The 19,679-nt window shown below is 36.6% G+C and overlaps 1 protein-coding gene across 1 annotated transcript in view; it reads left to right on the plus strand.

Annotated features, from left to right (window-relative positions):
• Positions 1-5,749: 5,749 nt before the first annotated feature.
• Positions 5,750-19,679, plus strand: part of wts (serine/threonine-protein kinase warts) — a 94,446-nt gene continuing 80,516 nt past the window's right edge. The window contains exons 1-2 of the mRNA XM_071582920.1: positions 5,750-5,991; positions 6,616-7,834. Of these exons, the coding sequence (XP_071439021.1) occupies positions 7,535-7,834 (300 nt within the window). The 5' untranslated portion in view covers positions 5,750-5,991; positions 6,616-7,534. The remainder of the gene's footprint in view (positions 5,992-6,615; positions 7,835-19,679) is intronic.

The following is a 19,679-nucleotide window of genomic DNA, read 5'->3' on the forward strand; positions in this document are numbered from 1 at the left end:
CTTAGAAGTATTTTTCCAAAAAAAAATCATACTCATTAGACTCTTATATTTTTAGTTCAGCTTCTAATATTTCCTTCGGCGTTTTACTCTCATTAATATTTTTATTTGGTTTATTTTTCATGGAATCCCAAAAATTTATTAATTCTTATTGTTAAATTAAACTTAATTAGATGTGATTACAACTTTGTTGATAATTTATAATATTTTCCCGTCGATATCACGCGTGTTCTCTATGTTCAGCTGATCGAAAAATATGACGATGGGTGTTTTGTAATGAAAATTGAAAAAAATACCTATGTACACAATAATTTAAAGAAGACTCTCGCAAAAATAAATTAGTCTGGAAGCATGCCTTTCTAATTCCATATTATTTTATACAGATCTGCTATTTTTACAGTTATTTCATCTCATAAATCCATGAGAAAAAGAAAAAAACATACAATTACTATACTTTTTTTCAATCTAATGCGTAGTACTTCTTTATTCTTTTGCATACTTCACGTATACGTAGAGTACGTCTTATTATATACACGTCCGTATAAATATATGATAGGATATGCAGATCACTCGAATCCAAGAAATTCGTAACCTGAATCACAATTAACTGAATCAATTGAATTTTTTTATCTCTTATCGCCAAGTCACTCTTCCTCATCTTCCAGCACTGTCATTGGAATATTACCTAAAGCTTTTTCAAATTCATTTTTTACACAAGTCGCTCTGACACCCTGCCAACTCTCCAGGATCCACCGGCTTATTTCTTCATAAGATACTCTTTTAATACTTCCCGATTCTGTTTAATCTTTCATACCTGACATCATCCACTTTTCCCAATTAGAACGCAACTTTGATTTAAAAGATTTAATAAGGGATAAATCCTGGAAGCCTCGCGATTTCCTTTATCTTTCGCGAAATTCATGACTTCTAGCTAAATATCGTTGCATGAGATTTTCTTCTCCATCAGTAATTTTCTCGAGAAAATTCTTAACTACAAAAGCTGAACTCAATTCAACTTTGAAATAATCACCATGTAGGCAGCACTTTCATAGAACTTGGAGGGTGTATAGAACAGCTGAGCGCCGATACAAACAAAGCGAAGTAAAGTAAACAAAACAAGAAACTTCTATTTCATTCTTTCTCCTATTTTTTATGTTTGATTTTCTGAAAGCTAATTTATATTGTAAATGAAAGGACACACAAACTTATGCCTCGTTTCGACTTACGAATCATAGCGAAAAAGCAATAACGCGGCATATTGTGTTGGCTTGTAAATATTGTTTATTTTTTGATCCTTCTGTTGCTTGGAATTAATTTCAATCACCTGGCTCTAATCTTCTGTATGCTTACGATAGATATAGCCACAGGCAATTATGATTTCATGTATTCATTTGTTTTTACCGCCTATTAGTGCATGGATATAGACGTATTTTTACACAATGTATAAAATTTTAACGCGCATATATATACAGATGCGTGGCATTTATACATGTTCAAGATAACTATGAAGCCCTGGGCGCGCGATAATTATACAAATGCATGATAACTATTAAGTTCTGGTTGCGCGTCATTCATAAGGAGCGCGTTATCGATGGGAAAATACGGTAATTGCTGGAAAAAGTCCTGGGTAATAATTTTGAAGCTTTGACTTTAGGGTTCCTCCCATAACTTGAAGGAGTAGCGTAAAGAAGCAGGTACACAAAAGAAATTGAACCAGGGAACAATTTTCTTATCTGAGGAAGAGAGCTCATACTGTTGAAATGCCATGCTGTGTGTGAGTGTCCACTTTTTTGTGATGCATATTTAGTGTGCTTTTTTGAAACACTAACGTGCATACATGTCTTTTTGAACTTTGCTATAGTCACTTGTATTATGATGGAATAGAAAATACAGGAAAATTGGCAAATGTAGGTTTTGTGAAAAGTTCACCCTCTGAATAATGTGAATTTTATCTACCTATTATTTATCCCAGTATCTTGCCTCTGACTCTAATTATATCCACCATTCCATGTTTGAGAGTAAATTATGTATTATAACATTGGTGTGAGTAACTGGGATTAATAGTTTCATTTATCATTCGAGAAAATATTTTTTTTTAATGCACATTTATATCCTACGCGTTTCTGTGTTGTTTTTGTCGCCCATCTCAGTGATTTTTACGAACGAGCATGCAGATATAGGACAACAAATTTGATTGGTATGTAAATTGATAACATATGGTATAATTTCGTAATACGTGGGACGTTCAATAATTCCTCAGAAAATCCTAGAGAGGTTGCTTGTAGTATCGGAAAAGGTTTGCCTTTAGTAAGCCTCATATCTGACTAGACTGCTGCTAAAGTTGCAACTATATCCATCACATAGTTTTATTTTCATAGTCTGTTTTGGCAACAAACTATTGTTTATATAAAAAACGGGTAAAATAAGTTTATTGTGGTGTTTAAACACTTCTATTTAAAAGGCCGAACACCGTCAAATTTCAAAGTCGATTTGAATTAATTTCATGGTCTTTCTGCTCCTGCATTTACAACTGTAGACAATAGGTAAAATGATTTTATAGTTGGCCGTACATTCATACATAACGAACATCGTTCGAGACGTCCAGTGGAACCAACACACTCCAAAACGATTGGCAAATCCAAGATATGGTTTACAGTGATCGATGAATTAAATGTCGCAAAGCAGTTGATGCCACAGGCGTATCGCATGGCAGAGTATTTTAAAGTTTGCATGAAAATTTGGTGTTAATAAAAATCTCGGCTATATGGATGCCGCATTTGCTCTCGGCGGAGAATAAACGCAATCGTGTAGTCGATTCGGAGACTCGTTTAATGTTATTTTGTCAAAATATTTGACGAGTTTCTGCGTAAAAACACAAATGCGGACGGAACATGTATTCCTTGCCCATCTCCAAATATAAAGGAACAATTAAAAAAATTGGTTTTTAAAGACGGTCTGGCTCCGATGAAGGCGAAGAGGGTATCAGCGAACTAGTCGATGTCCACAGTTTTTTTGGGATACTCAAGGAATAATCTACATCAAATACTTCAAAAAGGGACAAACGATAAATGGAGAGCATTATGCACCGTTACTAAACCGGCTGAGTGAATAAATCTAGAAAAACCGTCCTCATTTGGCCAAGAGAAAATTCTCGTCCATCAACACAACGAACGGGTGGACACCTGCGAAGTTTCCATGGCGAAATTTATGGAAATAGAGTTCGAATTGTTGCAACATCCACCTTATTCACCTAATATGGTCCCCCAGTGACTTTTTCATTTCAAAACTTGAAAAAAAGCTTGAAAGAAAAAGAGAACGATTCGAGTCCAACGAGAGGTATTCATCAATAGAAATGTCTATTTTGAAGACCTTCCGCTATCCTATTTTTTGGACGGCTTCAAAAACATTGGAGAAACCCTGGGAATAGTGTATCGAGCTAAAAGGGAATTATACAAGGCCCCTTCAAAAGATTCGGCTGTTTGAATAAATACTAGTTTTATTAGTATCCTAGAATCATGCTCGTTGCCTCGTACACCCCTTGGCTGCCAATACAGCACTCCCAACGTTTTTTCCAGCTTTCGAATACGGTATGGAAGGCTTCTTTCGGGATAGCCTCCAAGTCATCGGTACAGTTTTGTTGTATGTCTTCAATAGTTACAAATCGGCATTAGTTCAAGGCGGATTTCAACTAAGGAATTAGGGAAAAGTCCGCTGGGGTAAGATCCGGAGAGTAGGGTGGCTGTGGGATTACCGGTGTACTGTTTTTGACCAAAAACACAGTAACAATCAATGTGTGCGCCGGTGCGTTGTCGTGAAGAAAGCACCAAGAATTGTCTTCCTACATTTGTGGTCTCTGACGCAACTCTGTCGTAATCTCTATATGTTGCTGCCCATTCAGTGTTTGTCCTTATGGGAAATATTCTTAATGGGTACTGCATGCCTAAAATTTGTCAAAATGGTGAAACAAAATCCAACACTGATATAAAATTCATTTGCATTTTCCCTTATAAATAACCTACGGTTTACAAGTGCTAAATTATGCATACTGCTGATGTGGGCGTCGTTTATTGACGTCGATAGTGGTCCACTGCTCGGTTCTTCATCGGTTTGTCTAGGCTGAAAGCGGTTTAACCTACTAAAACACTGTTCACGACTCAGAGATTAATTGCCGAATTTATATTAAATCATTGCACACATTTTTTTTCGCTTGTTTCACTTTGTTGTTTTTCTCATTTTGTTTTTCAAACGCCTTTATTCCCACCGACACTAGAATATGTACAGCAAGCGTGTGCAAGTTCATTCAAGAATCGTTGTTGTGCGGAGACAAGTTTAGATAGGGCCACGAGGCGGTGTTTCTCACGGACGCCGCTATTGGACGATACCCTTCTGATTGGATCCATCATATATATATTGCGTAGAAAGACCAGGCTCATATTTTTTCTACAGACCTTGCATAGAAAAATAAAAAGAGAAATATGCAAAATCATGCCTTTCAATTTTGTACTAAGGACTTTTTGAGCAACCCACGTGCACCACCCATATCATTTTTACGGATTAACTAAACCTATGATGGCGTTATGCCATCCTGCCATAATTTAATGCTGGTGATTAACTTTCTGCTACAGACAATATATGCTTTTAAATTAAATTATCACATTAATTTTAACAATATAATCTAATTTCATTAATTTGAATATATAAAAATTATTTTTCAAATTAATTTTGCAGCAATTTTTGTACGGAAACTGTTAAAATATAAATAAAAAATATTTTGCGCGCATTTATATGTTTAAATCTCCCTCATCCTTGAAAGTATGCATAATGCGCTGTAAGAAATCTAGGAAAAGTAGGATATTTGATTCCGATTTTGGCCTTAGTTGTACTCACCACCGTTGTAAACGCGGCGACCGAATGGCGTCACGCTTACCTGGTCGTCGTCTGCTACGCGGTTCCGTTTTTTAGTATGGAGTGTTCCCCCTATGGAGTGGCATCAGATCTGTTCAGGAGCAGTCGAGATTTCGGAGATTCGAGAAAGGCAGTTGTTGCGCCAAAACTATGTTGACGTTTCTTAGAAAAATGTTAGCACCTAATTTTGCCCTCATTGACTCGAATAAATGTGCAGATATTCGTGTTACAACAATGACCCTTTTTTAGTAATCGTGACAAATATTTTGTATTCCTGGTAGTGCGTTGCCTGTCTTTTTTCGGCAGTTCATGCAGGAAGTGATAACGATACGATGCACCTAAATGTATCAACATAGTATTTATTTATATTTTCATATGTAAATATCCATTTAATGATGGAGATATTTAATGAATTATTCAATTGACCAACACATTTTTAGCAAGATCTAGGTTTACAGAACACTAACGTGGGGAGATAGCATATATAATTGGATGATTGATAAAATGAGAATAGAGCATGGTATGAAATATTTGGACCAATATTGATTAACTGTCATTGCTATTCAATACGCCAATAAGAGAAAATATTTCGGCAGTAGTGGAGCAACTTGATTGCTCAAGGTCTACAAAGAACACTTTTCTTGGGCCACTCCCCTAACATATAGATGCACTCTGAATTCACGGTAAAAATAAAATTTATAAATTGACAATAAATATAAATTTTTAATGTATACTACTACCATTTTTAAAAATAATATCTGAAATTAAAATAGACTGTTTGTTTTCCGTGCGGTGATCAGTTACAGATTCTCCCATATTTCACATTCCACACAAGCATCTCGTTTTTGTAATGCATATCCAATGATAGTAAAGACTACCATCTCGTGTTTACTAGGTTAGCAAGATTACGGTATGCATTTGTAAACAGCAATAACCATGAAGGGTTAAAATGTGAGGATATAAGCAAGAAAGTTATTCCTGACAGTGCAAGAGCAGGGTATATCATGGTTTCGTTTACGAAGGCTCCTCAGCTCGTTATTTCGGAATGTGGCACTTCAAGATGGCGACTAGTGGCTTGCCAATCAAGTGGTATTATAATTATATTTCTTTGTTTTCTAGTTGAAGTATTCCCTTGTTGGTTCACAGCAATGCATTGTCATTTCATGTCATGAAGTGAACTGCAGTTCTAATTTATCTGTTGACCTAGTCATGTGCTTGTAGTGTACTATGCAATAATTTGTTTGTATCAGACGCCCGCCTGATACTTATGACAGGGGGTTAATATGCTTAAAAGGTACAGTCACACTGTTAACATGTGTACTTTTGTAAATGGTCAATTGATTCAGACTCTTAGTGTGTGATGTTTAAGTTGATTAAAATACGTTGTTGTAGTTTTGCATGCTTTCCGTGTGTCATTCCTTAAGTAGGCTACGATGGAACGTCTTATGCCAGAATATTTAGGGCTCTTAAAATTGTGCGGGAAAATTGCGTGTTGAAACGCTGTGTTTTAAACGGATGTTTATTACAAACTAATCGAGCAAATTGGCAATCAATTTATTTTTCATTAACAAATACTGTAATTCGCCAAATTCCCCTCTCAGGTGTCTATTACGGAACTTGGTTCACATTCTTACCAGGCATACATTCGGTCGTTTAGGTAATATGCATTTGTTTTTCTTTGTGTATTTATACTTGGTTCCTGATTTGTTTCAGAAATAAACAATCCGTCCAAGTGTGTACATTTTGCCATGGAAATTTACCTGAGAACTTCTGTGGAGAATTACCAATCATTGCTTGGCGTCAGATGTATGGAGCTGTAAAATAAATGGTGGTGGAGCAGTTTCTAACAAGAATGTGAAGAATTAGGAGGATGAGATAATCGCAACCCGAAGTAATGAGTGGTTTAATGTGTTGTGTTTATTGTCACTCGAAACTATTATTTGTTTTGTTTTGAGCCTGTCTTGCCTACGGATGTGGACAAACTGTGTTCATACTTGGTATTTAAGATATTTATCACATTATAGTTGGCATTTCTTCTCCAGTGAGTGCGCTCAGATGCTTTTTTATATTTCTTTAAAGTGATCTTCTCAGAAATTACACTTAAGTAACAACGAGGAGTGATTGTGCACGTGTAAACTGTTACAAACCATTAATACCAGGAAGTTATAAATTGATTCACATTTTATTTAGGCAATTGTGTGTTTTCCTGGAGATGACGTTATGGTAGTGCTTTGTGAATTTGAAGCTTGTCGATGTGTCGTTTGAAGATAAGATTAAAAATGTCTCTCATTCTCCCCTGGGTGTAATACCTCGGCCCCTTTTCGCAAGAAATGTAGCCAAGACTGCAGTTTTTCATAAATGTATCCCTCATTGCTGTTGACCACTAACAATGCTTCATGAAAAGGATAAGTGTTGGTGGAACTAGGGAGCAATGTGGTCAGCAGCAGAAAGGGTGATGTTTCGGCCTGACTCCACATGAGGCAGCGAAAGCCAATGTAAGCTCTTTTTCCCCCGGTGCGTGCCTTCTTACGAGTGTTTTCATGTGGGAGGGAGGGAAAGAGCCCGAGAGGAGGGAGAGTGTGGAGAGCCGAGTCGCAACGCCCTCTCCTCCCCCACCCCGTTCCTGCCTAGTATGGGCCAGCAGACCAATATGAACCCTGCAGTGGGAAAGTCATCCACCCGGTCGGGCTATCACCAAAAGGCGCTTGCCCAGATCAGGAACTCACTCCTGCCGTTTGCAAACAGCGGTGAGAACGGTTCTAGCGCCGCCAGTACCATCAGCACATTATCCACTACCAGTGGTGTCAGCTCAGCTAGTGGTCTTAGTGGACTTAGTGCTGCGTCAGGATCCACAGGTCTCAACGGGATCGACAAGGATCTTGGTATCTTTCGGCAAGCTCATCAGCAAATTGTCAGCATGGGGTATAGTGAGGTGAGTGCTAACGTTTTGGATTAAATACAATTGACATTCATATCTAATGATGTGAAATCGTATTCGTTGACAGTCTCGACCATTTGAGGTAGCTATTCTCGGATATACCTATTACTTTGCATACTTCTTACGTTTATGAGAAATCTTGGCAGAATTTTGATTAAACCGTAACTAGTTCTCTATATCACCTCAAACTTCGCTGATGATTACTTACTCCACGTATTTTATAGAAATGTCTCTTCAACTATGTCGCAGGCAATGTCAAACATTGAAAATGAAAAAATTGTGTCATATTTCGTGTCATATACAATGCCAGCGTACTTAGTACAGTGATATGGGTGGTCAACTTTTTCACTGACTGGTGAAGTGATGAGAATGACTTGTTTCTGATACAGCAAGTTAGGGTTGCCTTCCCCATACGCTTTAAGGTTTGCTTTTTTTCAGATGTCAACCGAACAGATAGTATAATTGGAAAGATTAAATGGCAATTTTCCTCATGCTAACACATTTGGTTGAATAATCAGTTGCGGTTCAGTTCTTTAAGCTTTCGTTGGAGTCTTTCAGCCCTTTTTCAAAATAAACATCTTCTAAATCGTGCCTTTTAGCTTATTGAGCTTTTTCAGTGTAGTGTATTTCATAAATAATCACTTTCTGGTATAATTTGTTGTCTGAGTTGACAAAATGTTACGAGATAATGTTCTCATTACAATTATTTCATGGAATGTTCGAGTTTTGCAACCCTTAAAATGCCGAATAAATTGCTGTGTGTTCAAAATAAATGGCATTGTGATTATGAAGCACTCAACATTTTTCAACGAGATTGCTACTCAGCTTTTATTTTGATTCCCTTCTCTGTATCCCTTACTATCTGCCCCTGAAATCTGACCGTGCCTCTCTTGGCTATTTATTTGATTTCCCAGGGATTAAAATGCCAATTTCTCCATGACACCCCTCCCCAAGGTGGGACTCATATTCTGCCTAAATTCTTGATTGTGTGTTATCTTTGATTTTGTTGATCCTTTTCCGTGTTTAAAAACAATGAACGAGCATCACCATAGGGCGAGTAAACATTTTCGTATTTATTTTGTCAACACAGAGAGGGAGAGCAGATTGCTTTGATTGAATTGGTGTGAATTTAGTGGCAATCATGCTTTGTTCTCTATATTTCCCGGTAATCATAAGGTTAAATATATCTTCATAGGCTGGGTCAGCTTATTATGATGCTGTAATATTTTCCTGCAAATGCATATAAGAAGTTAATATGTTTCTTAAAGGTAAAAAGGACAAAGAAATGTGATTGAATAAATTTGCTAGTTAGAAGAGCATTCTTGTGCGACTATATGGCTTGTTTTGTGTTTATTCTGTTACTTCATTAACTATAGGGAAGTGAATTTCATGCACCAATGCAATGCAAGTGAATTACATTCAAAAACACTGTTTGAAAATGTGGCAATAATGTATGTAGTTGTTTTACTAACATAAACAAATGGAAATAAATGCCTCAATGGATAGCATGCTTCAGTTTTGCATAGACAGCCTTTTTTCACAAAATTCACAATTTACCATTGTGAAAAAATTCTGCGTTCCTTTATGTATCTTAGTCGAGAATTCTTTTTAAGGCTACAATGGGATAACATATTTAAGTGAGGCTTTGGAGTTACCTTTTGACTGGAAATATTGTGCTAGCTCATATACTATTTGACTGGTGGTGGATTAAAATATTTAGCTTATAATATGTGTAAATAGAAAATTTGTGGCACCTCTTCTTAACCCAACATTATGTTTATGTTCATGGAAACTGGTTGCAATATGTCTTAAATATCAATTATTTCCAGTGCATTTGGCTCTAAGCACCATATTTTATTCGGTTTCCCTTAGTGAAATTTCTCATTGATCAAATTAATGAAGAAACTTCTTAAATATTTTTATGGAGTACTTATTTTGTTTTGATTTAGCTACTGATACAATTGTCAATTTGTAAATTATCAATTTTAATGGCTCGGGACCTATAAACAAATCATAGTAAGAAAGGAGGTACCCACCTAATTCAATTTAAAATTGAGATTGCCTGCATGCCTACATTTAGTTATATTCTGTGAAATTATTGCTTTTAAATATCAATAAATCAAAATTGTTTCTTGGATGGAAAACAATGGAGATTGGTGTCAACCATAATATATAATCAAAATGATCTCTTATGACATTTTGAGCACTTCTAAAAAGTTTTTTGACTTTTGTGCTATTAATAAATAAAAGTAGAAATGCTGCCTCTTATGCTACAGTTTTAAATTTAGCTCCTAATTACTTTTGCATTAAATTATAATTAATTCCATCTGCGGTGCATATGTACATAATTTTTCAATTTCAGATGCATATATCATTTTCATTATTCATGGTAATATATATTTATAAATCAAGCAGTTACTCTACCTTATTTTTGCTGGTCGTGAGGGATTGAGACAATTAAGCCCCAGTTTGTTCATTACAAAGAATATAAGTCAATCTGGAAACAAATACTTTAATTCTGAGATGCTTTCATCTAGGATTGTAATTTATTCTTTAAAACTGCTGACCTTCGATGGTGCTTAGGCTATGTTGTTGTTTTTCACTCATTGTTATTGAAATTGAGGTTAATATCAGTTTTTATTGTTTGTGTAGATAGCTATCATTTTTAGTTTGTCAGTTTTCATGCTATTGCAATGTGATATCAATGTAATATGTTATGCATTGGTCATGTAAAACATTATTAAATAGCATGTACAAGTATTTTTTGATGATTGATTTGATTAATTAATCTTCAAAATAGGGTCAGTTTTAGTTTTTTTCTTCATATGCACAATTAATGGTTCATTAAATCTGTGAATGGCATGTAGAAGCAGATGATGGTATAAGCAATTTATTTTAATACGAAAATTCTCTCTTTCCAAATATGGAAGTTATATCTCTGATTTTTTTAAATTGAGTTAAAAATGGTTCTTTGAAACTTTTTAACTGAATATAAAATCTTTAAGAAATGTTTTTGATGGACTTTCAATTTTTTTACGTGGATTATTTCATGGAATTAAAATGTACTCTTAATATTTTATATATTGACAGAAATCATTTGTAATATATTTGAATATTTAAATATATTCAAGGTGATTGAAAGCGCAGTATTGGAAACTAAAAATGCTACATTTCATTGGATATGGGGGGAGTGTATTTTATCAGAGCTTAATAATATAATAATCATTGTACACTACCAACACGGAGCAATGTTTTATCCTTGCCGTTCATGTAATTTATTATTTTACGAAAGAAATAATGTATTAACAAAAATGAAAATTAAAACTGCTTTGTGGTATTTAGTGACGTAACCAGCATTGTATTTCCCAGCATTTTGGGGTCAATCCAAAGCTTTTATTTTACTATCTCAATTAAAATTAGGTTGCTTAAAATTTCTACTTTGTACTTGCAATGTTGTAATTGTGTTTGTGTTCAAAAGGTGTCACAGAAAATGAAGATCGTATATTTGTACCGATGTCTTACTCCTGAAGTATTCTCTTGGTGTTAAACGGTAACTTCACGTCAATTTAACGATTTATTATTAACGGTGTATGATTTGTTCCTGCTTTAAAATTTTTCCTTCCTTCATATATTTGGAATTTTAATTAATTGCACGTATGGTGAACAGGGTGGCCAGCTATCCTGTGATCCGTGGAAATTGGAATTATCAAGAATGGTGAAATACCTGAAAAATTGTGGAAAAAACTTGAAATTGAGTAGTGAAACATCGAATTATGGAGAAATTAATTTTACCAGGGCTTAAGTTGTAGCATCTAGATGGACACATAACTTATTTGAGTTTTAAATGGATGACCGAACTGCCTGCAGCTTTCAATGTAACTTGTAATCTGCAAGAAGGTAAAAAAACTGTGCGTTTGGCATTGTAGGAAAATTCATTCTTGGGATAACTGAGTGTTGTGTGTGAAACAACTCCAAAACAACCGTTGGCAATCGAATATAATCGTTGAGTACTTACCTCGTTGGATGAGAATTTCGCAGTGTTTAAACGCCACACAGTAGGAATGATTTTTCACCAACGGTGGTCACTGATATTATCCTATATTACCGCTTGTTAACGGAATAATTTTTCCCGAATGCTAGCATTGAAAACCCAAAAAGATGTCATAGCGCATAGACATTCATCTAGAAGCTTAAAAAATCATACTCCAAATTTTTGAACTAAAAAATCTTTCTATCGCCAGCTTGATTTTTATTTAGTTGATTCATCATAATTTTAAGGATAATTGTCTTCTCATGGATATATATGCTTTAGGGGAATATGCTGAAATATTTGCGAATGTAAATTTAGCAGTGTCCGTTGGGTTATTTGGAGGCGGTAAGTATGGTAGCGCAAAACATGGAAAAGCGATTTTTTATCCTTGACAACCTGGGATCTGAAATTCTCGAATTATTGTCTCCGCACCCCCTGCTGTTACTCATGTGATTGCAAATTGAAATGAGGGTTCACGATCTTCCCCTCGGTATTTGTTTGCGTTTAATATTTTTCCGGGACGTTTATGACAGGGGAAGGTTAATAACGCCGGTGGTCTCTAATAATTTTATAAAAGGTTTGGAAAAGTCGAAGGGAAAAATTTGTTGAAAAATCTATTTCGAAAATAAACACGTTTATTTTTTTTCCCTGCATTCTCTGAGAAATATGATTTGTGGACTTGATTTTGTATGAATTTGATTGTTCCAATTGAAAGGGACTTTCAAGCGCCCCGGAAGGTTGGATTCTCAAAAAAGAGAAATTTATTTAAGGTTCCCCTCGTCATCAGTGTACACGCGTAACTCATTCGGTAGGAGCTTCGGTAGGCTGCCACAGGTATCGCCTTCGCGTCTAATCGTATGTCTCATAAATTCTTGTAGAATTTGTTCAAGAACAAATATAGGATGACAAAACTGAGAATCCCACGAGAGGTATCCCATGGTATCTCGATGCCGATCAACAGTGGCTTCAAGCACGCGTCATTTTCGCAAGTCTTCTTAAATTCGAGACATCCACTGTCGACCACGTCTTGGCTTCTTATCAGTTGTGTACGAAACCAAATCATTTATTCCTCTACACGGCCGCGGGAATATAACATTCACTGTTCTGGTCAAGGCATTATAGTTGAAAGCGTTGTGTGTACTTAAGTCTTCGGGTATTTACTTTTTTACATTCTAACTACTTGTTTAATTGCAGATTTCGCGAATAAAATTTAAGGCAATTGCCCTTGCCGTTAACCTGGCACGCACGATCCAGTTGGAGAAATTCTTCATGTTGTCTCCCTTTCTAAGCGGCTCACGTCATAGGTTCCCCCGTAATGTCTGGCCGGTATCTTCAAGCATTTTCCATTTTTATTTTTTAGGGCTTAGGCAAGAATCTCAACCGCCGAATCCTAAATGCTGGAAGCGGATTCGAACCATGTCGTACCAAATGTGAAAGAGCACTTGATTATTTATTTAAACTTTCTGTTGATGTTACATATTGATCCACTAGCCGGAATCAATAAATGTAAATGATTTTGACCTTTTCCACATGGTGGTGCATTACCGTGTTATTACTTTTTGTCCAGGAAGGAAATCACTATTCCAATTTATTATTTTGTCAAATTCAGTTCATTGTGATTCTAATTGTGCTAAAACAGTGTGTAATATCCTTAAGGAAGCAGAGCATTAACTCTAGTCATATATTTGTCATTTTAGTTATTTTTATGTTGATTTTCGCTACCCCATGTTTTTATAATTTTTTTACCCGATGCCGCCGTCTCGAGGTCATAATATTGCAGAAATATAAGCTCATAATTGCCTCCTCTTCATTTATTACGACTGTTTTGTTTCGCTATTGATGCTTACGTTATTCATATCAATTTTATATTATTTTAAATTTCCACGTGTTCAGTTACTAGGGTGAAATCTTAGATTCAACTTTTGCGTATTGTTTTGATGCTTTTTCCATGTATTAATCCAGCTTTCCTTTATTCATTACCTTTTATGGAAAACATGGTAATGCAATGGAGTTATTTTGTTCAAGTGGAGTATGGTTTTGGAGTTCTGTGTGATGTGATATAATTGTAATTTGATGCAAAAGTGACCACCGTTAATTGCAACATTCACTGTGTGTGGCAAAATTTTCTATTTTCCTGTTCGGCAGTGTTTTGGTACTTCTCGTTTTGAAAACCGCCCAACTCCGTGTATTACGTTCGTTTATGTCGCTGCCTTCGTTTTATTCATAAGTAATAGCTGTGGTGGAGGTGCTCCTACGCGCTGTATTCTTTTCCTGGTGTGAGTTTGTCAAATCCACGTTACGTTTCATTCTCACTGTTAACATTTATGAGTATTAACTGAATCTCTCCGTTGTGTTCTCTTAAAGTCTAACCGCTTCATTCTTTCTACCTCAAAAAACCTTGCCCTCGCCCATCTAATTTTGTGTGACATACTTCATCTTTGGTCTTTTCACCATTGAATTCCATACATTTTTCCGTTCTCTTTATTTTCATCCATTTTTGAATATTCATTTCAATAGATTCTTTATTTCTTCCAGAAGGTAGCAGTCTTATCATGTGCTCATTGGGTTTTTTCTTGTCCGTGGTAGAATCTTTTCTTGTTACTTTTATACGTCCATTTAAATGTGTAAATATTTTCACTTACGTACTTAATTAACATTTCTTGTTAATGATTGACCTCTGAGGTTCTTCCTACAGTTTATATTTGCTTCTTGGTGCATGCTTTTAGTTTGGGCACTGGACTATGTTTCTTATCATTTTCAAAATAACTGGTTTGATGATCAGTAGAAGGATGCTTGTTGGCTGAATGGCTCGTAGCTGGTATTGGAATCCGTTGAAGGTAATTGCAATGTATTTTGTGTGTATAATTTTTAACTCTTCATTCGATATGGTTATATCCCAGAGTCGCGTGACCAGTGTATTGATGACTGTTTTCATGTATTGTAAATTCCTAGAAGAGGTGGTGTCTTATGTGTCGTTTTTTGCTTCTGTTTTGTTGTTTTTTGATTGAATGCTCTTCTTACTTTTGTTACCACATGTTGTTCACCAATGTTATGATTCGCTTGTTGAGTAGCATTTGTTGATAGAACTGACAAAAATTGTCACAAATAATTTTCGTATAGATGCACAAAATGTCTTTCTTTTTCGTAAGGTTTTTTGTTTTGTTTTCAACCGGGCTGCTAATTGTATTTTAAATTTAAATGATAGTTACCACATGTAGTGATATGCCTGTTTAAAAAATGTTTTTACGGCTTTAAGTTCGCGATAGTTGAGAAAATTATGAGCAAAAGTGTAGTATCCATTCTCTGCATTATTGATATTTTTGGAACAGAGAAATTGCTCATTATTTTCTCACCTTCTTGGTTTCATTTAATTGTACGTATCCTTCATTGTTTTATTTGATCCGTGGGACACGATCCAAAGAATGTTTTCTCTAGTCCTTTGAAACTCGTGCCCATGGAGCCACCGCGTGTCGTAAGGGAAGGACAATTACAGAATAGCGCAATCACTGCTATCATCCTCTCGCTTGCATTCGAGTTTTGGCTTCATCAGAATCTAAGAAAAAAGTGAGTTGTTGAGTCCTCAACGTGTGTCGAACTGTTTTTCCGAAGTAATCGTGGTCTATATTTTTATCCTTGTGTTGTTAAATGCTCTAATTCATCAAATAGTCCTCTCTAACTGGTTGTATGGTACATAAGAATGGTGGCTAGTCGATTATGTACCGTCAGTAGTGATCTTTGGAAAACGGCAATGACAATGTAGGCATATACTATCTGCTCTAGTGTGAAAATTTTAGTAATTCGAAGTGAGCGTAAAGGCTCATCTGCTTGGATTCAAAAAAGTGTTATAATTGAGTTGAGAAATTTTTGCAACGACTGTTGTGTTTTGCTTCATGCTCTGTAAGGAAAAAAATCATTTCGTGGCAGCATCCCTATCTATTTTGAGTTAAATCCCGACAGTAACCATTGCCCGCTTTTCCTATCGAACTCGGCGGATTTTATGATAAATAAATTTGGTATGTTTATGCATAGGAGAGAGAAGGTCTTAATTTGTACTACCCAATTACAAAGGTTAAAAACGTTTCCTGGGAATGAACAATTGTCAATTTGTAAAATGTTTTCTCCATCTCTATTCTTAGGGTTATGGACCTAAATAGGACTAAAGAGCTCTAACTCCTCTGTAATCCATGTTTTAGATTATTAATTTAAAATGTCAACTTTTAAGATAGAATGCTGTGATTAGGTATGTTTTAGCTATGGTGTACATGGTAGATCGGTTCCTCCTTGTACGTATTCATGTAAACCAAGAGGGAAATTTTAGAACAGCATACCCCTATTATGAATTGCCTTCCCACGTGCTTTAATTGTGCCGTTAATAAAATCTTATTTGAAGCACAAGTGAAGTAAATGACGTGTTAGTGTTTGCAAAGTATTAATTGTATCTACGTTCCAGTCTTTTTCCTCGCAAATTCTTTTTTCTTCATTTATTCCACCCGGGATATAAATGCCGCATTAACTGCCATCACAAATCACACTGCGGCAGCTTTTCTCTTACATTTCTAGGCTGCGCATTTCTTCGCCTTATTTTTTGAGTTTTGGAACGATATAGGTTTCTCTTTTTTCATTTTGTTCGATATTATTAAGAGTGGCGTACAGCAAGCCTACGAGCTGTATTGAATGAAATAATAATTATTGCGAATAATCTGGGAGATATCGTTTTCCTTTGTATATAGACGCAGGTGAATGTATTGAGGGACACTGCTTTACAGGCTTGTTATTTTAGGGGCGATTACTTTCACCGGTTTCCTTCAGTTGCTAGCCTAAATTTTTTCCTCGGTGGAGCTTATTTCTTGGCCTTGTAGGTCGTGGTTTCTCGGCGGACTTATTTGAGCTGGGTTCGAAGGTGCTGATACTATTACCGGCTGGTAATCCTCGTTTTAGAGTTCGGGAAATGATAACTAAGGTTTTAGTTTGCCAAAGAACTAGAAACCGTTGCGTTGATTTACGGATGCCCCGATCTATTAATCCACTGCGCATTTCTATTTTTACTAGGTTTATGGTGGAAGGTCAGTGTTGTTCCGCGTGAAAACAATTCGTGGCCAACCGGAATTTAGGTAGGTTAATCTTAACCGCGTGGTTCATTCGTGATCGTTAACTTTCTGTTCGGACTTGGAAAGGCGTACAAAAGACTACGTGTATATATACCATTGACTAGACTAGCGGAATACAGATTTCAGAATTATGCTCATAAATTGATAATATCGTTCATATTTCTTAACACCTTGCATCCGCGCTGCATGGGGCGCCAGGTTCTAATTGTGACGTCTAGAACGAAGTGGCCCAGGAATGCGGGGGACATTTGATTGAGACATTGATATTGAGATTGAGACATAATAGTCCCCTCTTCCACCTAACCCTTATACATGCAAATATCAAAGGCAGTTACGAGTGTTGGAGACTTTTCTAGAGCCAGTTCGTAATGTTTCATGAGTAAATGAATTGTATAAAAATAAAACATAATTGGTCGAGGCAGCGCCCTCAGTTCATTTTAGGTTACTTCAGTGGGCATTGATGGTCCGTACTCAATATTCAGCAAAAAATATTAAATCAGATTTTTAGTAATAATTGGTTTGTTGAAACCCTGCGACGACTGAGGTATTTTACTTCGAGCTCGGAAAGAATAAAATCATCTCGTGGCAGCAAAAGCCAAGATCTCGAATTTATACCCGTCGGATAGCATTAACCGTTAACCGATTTACCTATCGGGCTAAACGGGTCGGCATGAGTTAAATTTGGTAATCATATATAGAGCAGATAAGGCTATGATATGTAGTTGGCCAGTGTGAAGGTTAAAATCTATATACGTGAGTTCAAAAGTGACATTGTGTCATACAGATCTAAGTTCGTGTGCAAAACCGAGTATTAAAGATTAGAGAAAACAATCACGCACACCAGAAGAAAACCAAAAGAGGGCTTTTGGGGGCACCCTGTACGCACCCCGTTGACAAGCACCTTTTCAAATGCCTTGAACAAATTGCTTAGTGTTATGTTGACTCGATATTTTTAATTTTAAGTTAAAATAAACCGAAGATTCGTCCGATGCTTTTAATTTACGCCTTGAAAGAACAATTACCGAGCAACTACTTCGTCGTTTATTCAGTACATTTTTGCAATGTGAAATTTCGTGTATTGCCGTTATTTATTAGCTATAAGAAGTGCACGTGGTGACGAAATGCTATCTTGGCCGAAGTTCTGGTGTTTTACTCGGGAGAAATCACCCGGAATTGGACCGGCATACGATTTTTATTGACTGAGGGGAGTGATTCATTGCGTGTGTGCGGGCGTTAAATTGTTTTACGGCTCCCGCAACACTTCCTGTCCCGACTTTTGCGAGAGGATCCTTGGCTCGTACCCCCTCGTTCACTCACCGCGATTTCTCTCTCTTCAAATCGTTCACTTGCCCGAGCTTTTTGTCCCGCTGACGGCCTCGAAATAAATCCCGGCAATCGGCGAGACTCCCACGTTCGTTATTTTTTCTTCCTGTGGTCGGTTGCTATTTTCAGTAATTGGTGGGAATTCACCATGTTAAGTTCAGTGCATTCATACACATGATTGAAAGGAAATGATTCTTCGTGGGGCTAGTATATTTTCCATTCCTGGACGTCAGGGAAAATCGAGAATACGCTAGAAATTCTAAAGGAGCCGGAGAAAAACTAGAGACCGGGGGATTTGGAGAAAATAAGTGGTCGTTTGATGCGTCTACACAATACCCCGCAAGCCGCCGGAAGGACGTGTGGCGGGGGGTGTTAAGGTCTCTAACCATGCATGCACAATCCAAATCATGCCACCTCTATTCAAATATTAATTATTGTTGTATTAAATGTGTTGATGATGCTGTAAAAATATTTTAATCACACGAAAGAAAATACTTAAATACAACAATATTCAATTACAGGATGCGTATATTTTAATCGTGCTGTAGGACTGTAACAAATATGATTCTATTAAATAAAAGAATAACATGAAGGATATGCACAAAATAGAATAGACTACCAATTCTAATTATCTCCTACGTGATTGCTGTCAGATTTATTTTGATCTCTAATGATACGAGGAAAAAACGACATTTTAAAGCTATCTGTTCTAATATGTCTTTAATATACCTAATTTAACTTGTAGTTAAACCTTTGGTCAGCTAGTGGCTCCCATTCTAATTCTTTTGATACAAAGGAACTAATTGTTTTGCGGGATTAAATCGGTCAAATGACAAAGTTGAAATCCTCTTGCAGCCTCTTAGCGTTCTGTGTTTCACGTTCCAAGTACGCATTCTGTAAGGGCGGCCAAATCACGGCAGGACGGGCGACTGGGTGCCGGGTGCGCCCTAGGGACTAAGGCTTTTTGCCGTATCAAGGGGCGAATGATGAAATCGATCTTCACCGACCGGTCATACTGGACGCACCAGGACATGCCCGGCGCACCGCCAGGTACGGTCCAGTTTGATCTTGATATTGCCCCTCTGACAAATAGCGAGGCTGTGACGTTACAGGGCGGGTAATTGCCGACTCTTGCGTTTACAAACACGGGGATTCGTCGAGGGTTTACTACTCAGGAGAGGGCTGTTGCTGAACGCCCGAAATAGTCGTCTTGAAAATGAGTTGAAATTTTTGCTTCAAGGCCTCGACGAATCCAATTAATTTTGCGTAAATGGGTCCAAAATGACGTCACATGCTCGGTTATGTCAAGGAATGTCAGGATTAAGACTTAGGACAACAGTTCCCAGTAATCGGCTTTTGTGACTAAGGAGGCTCTTAT

This window comes from Hetaerina americana, unplaced genomic scaffold, assembly GCF_022747635.1.
Source record: "Hetaerina americana unplaced genomic scaffold, ioHetAmer1.1.p SCAF_12, whole genome shotgun sequence".
NCBI classification, from domain to species: Eukaryota; Metazoa; Arthropoda; class Insecta; order Odonata; family Calopterygidae; genus Hetaerina; species Hetaerina americana.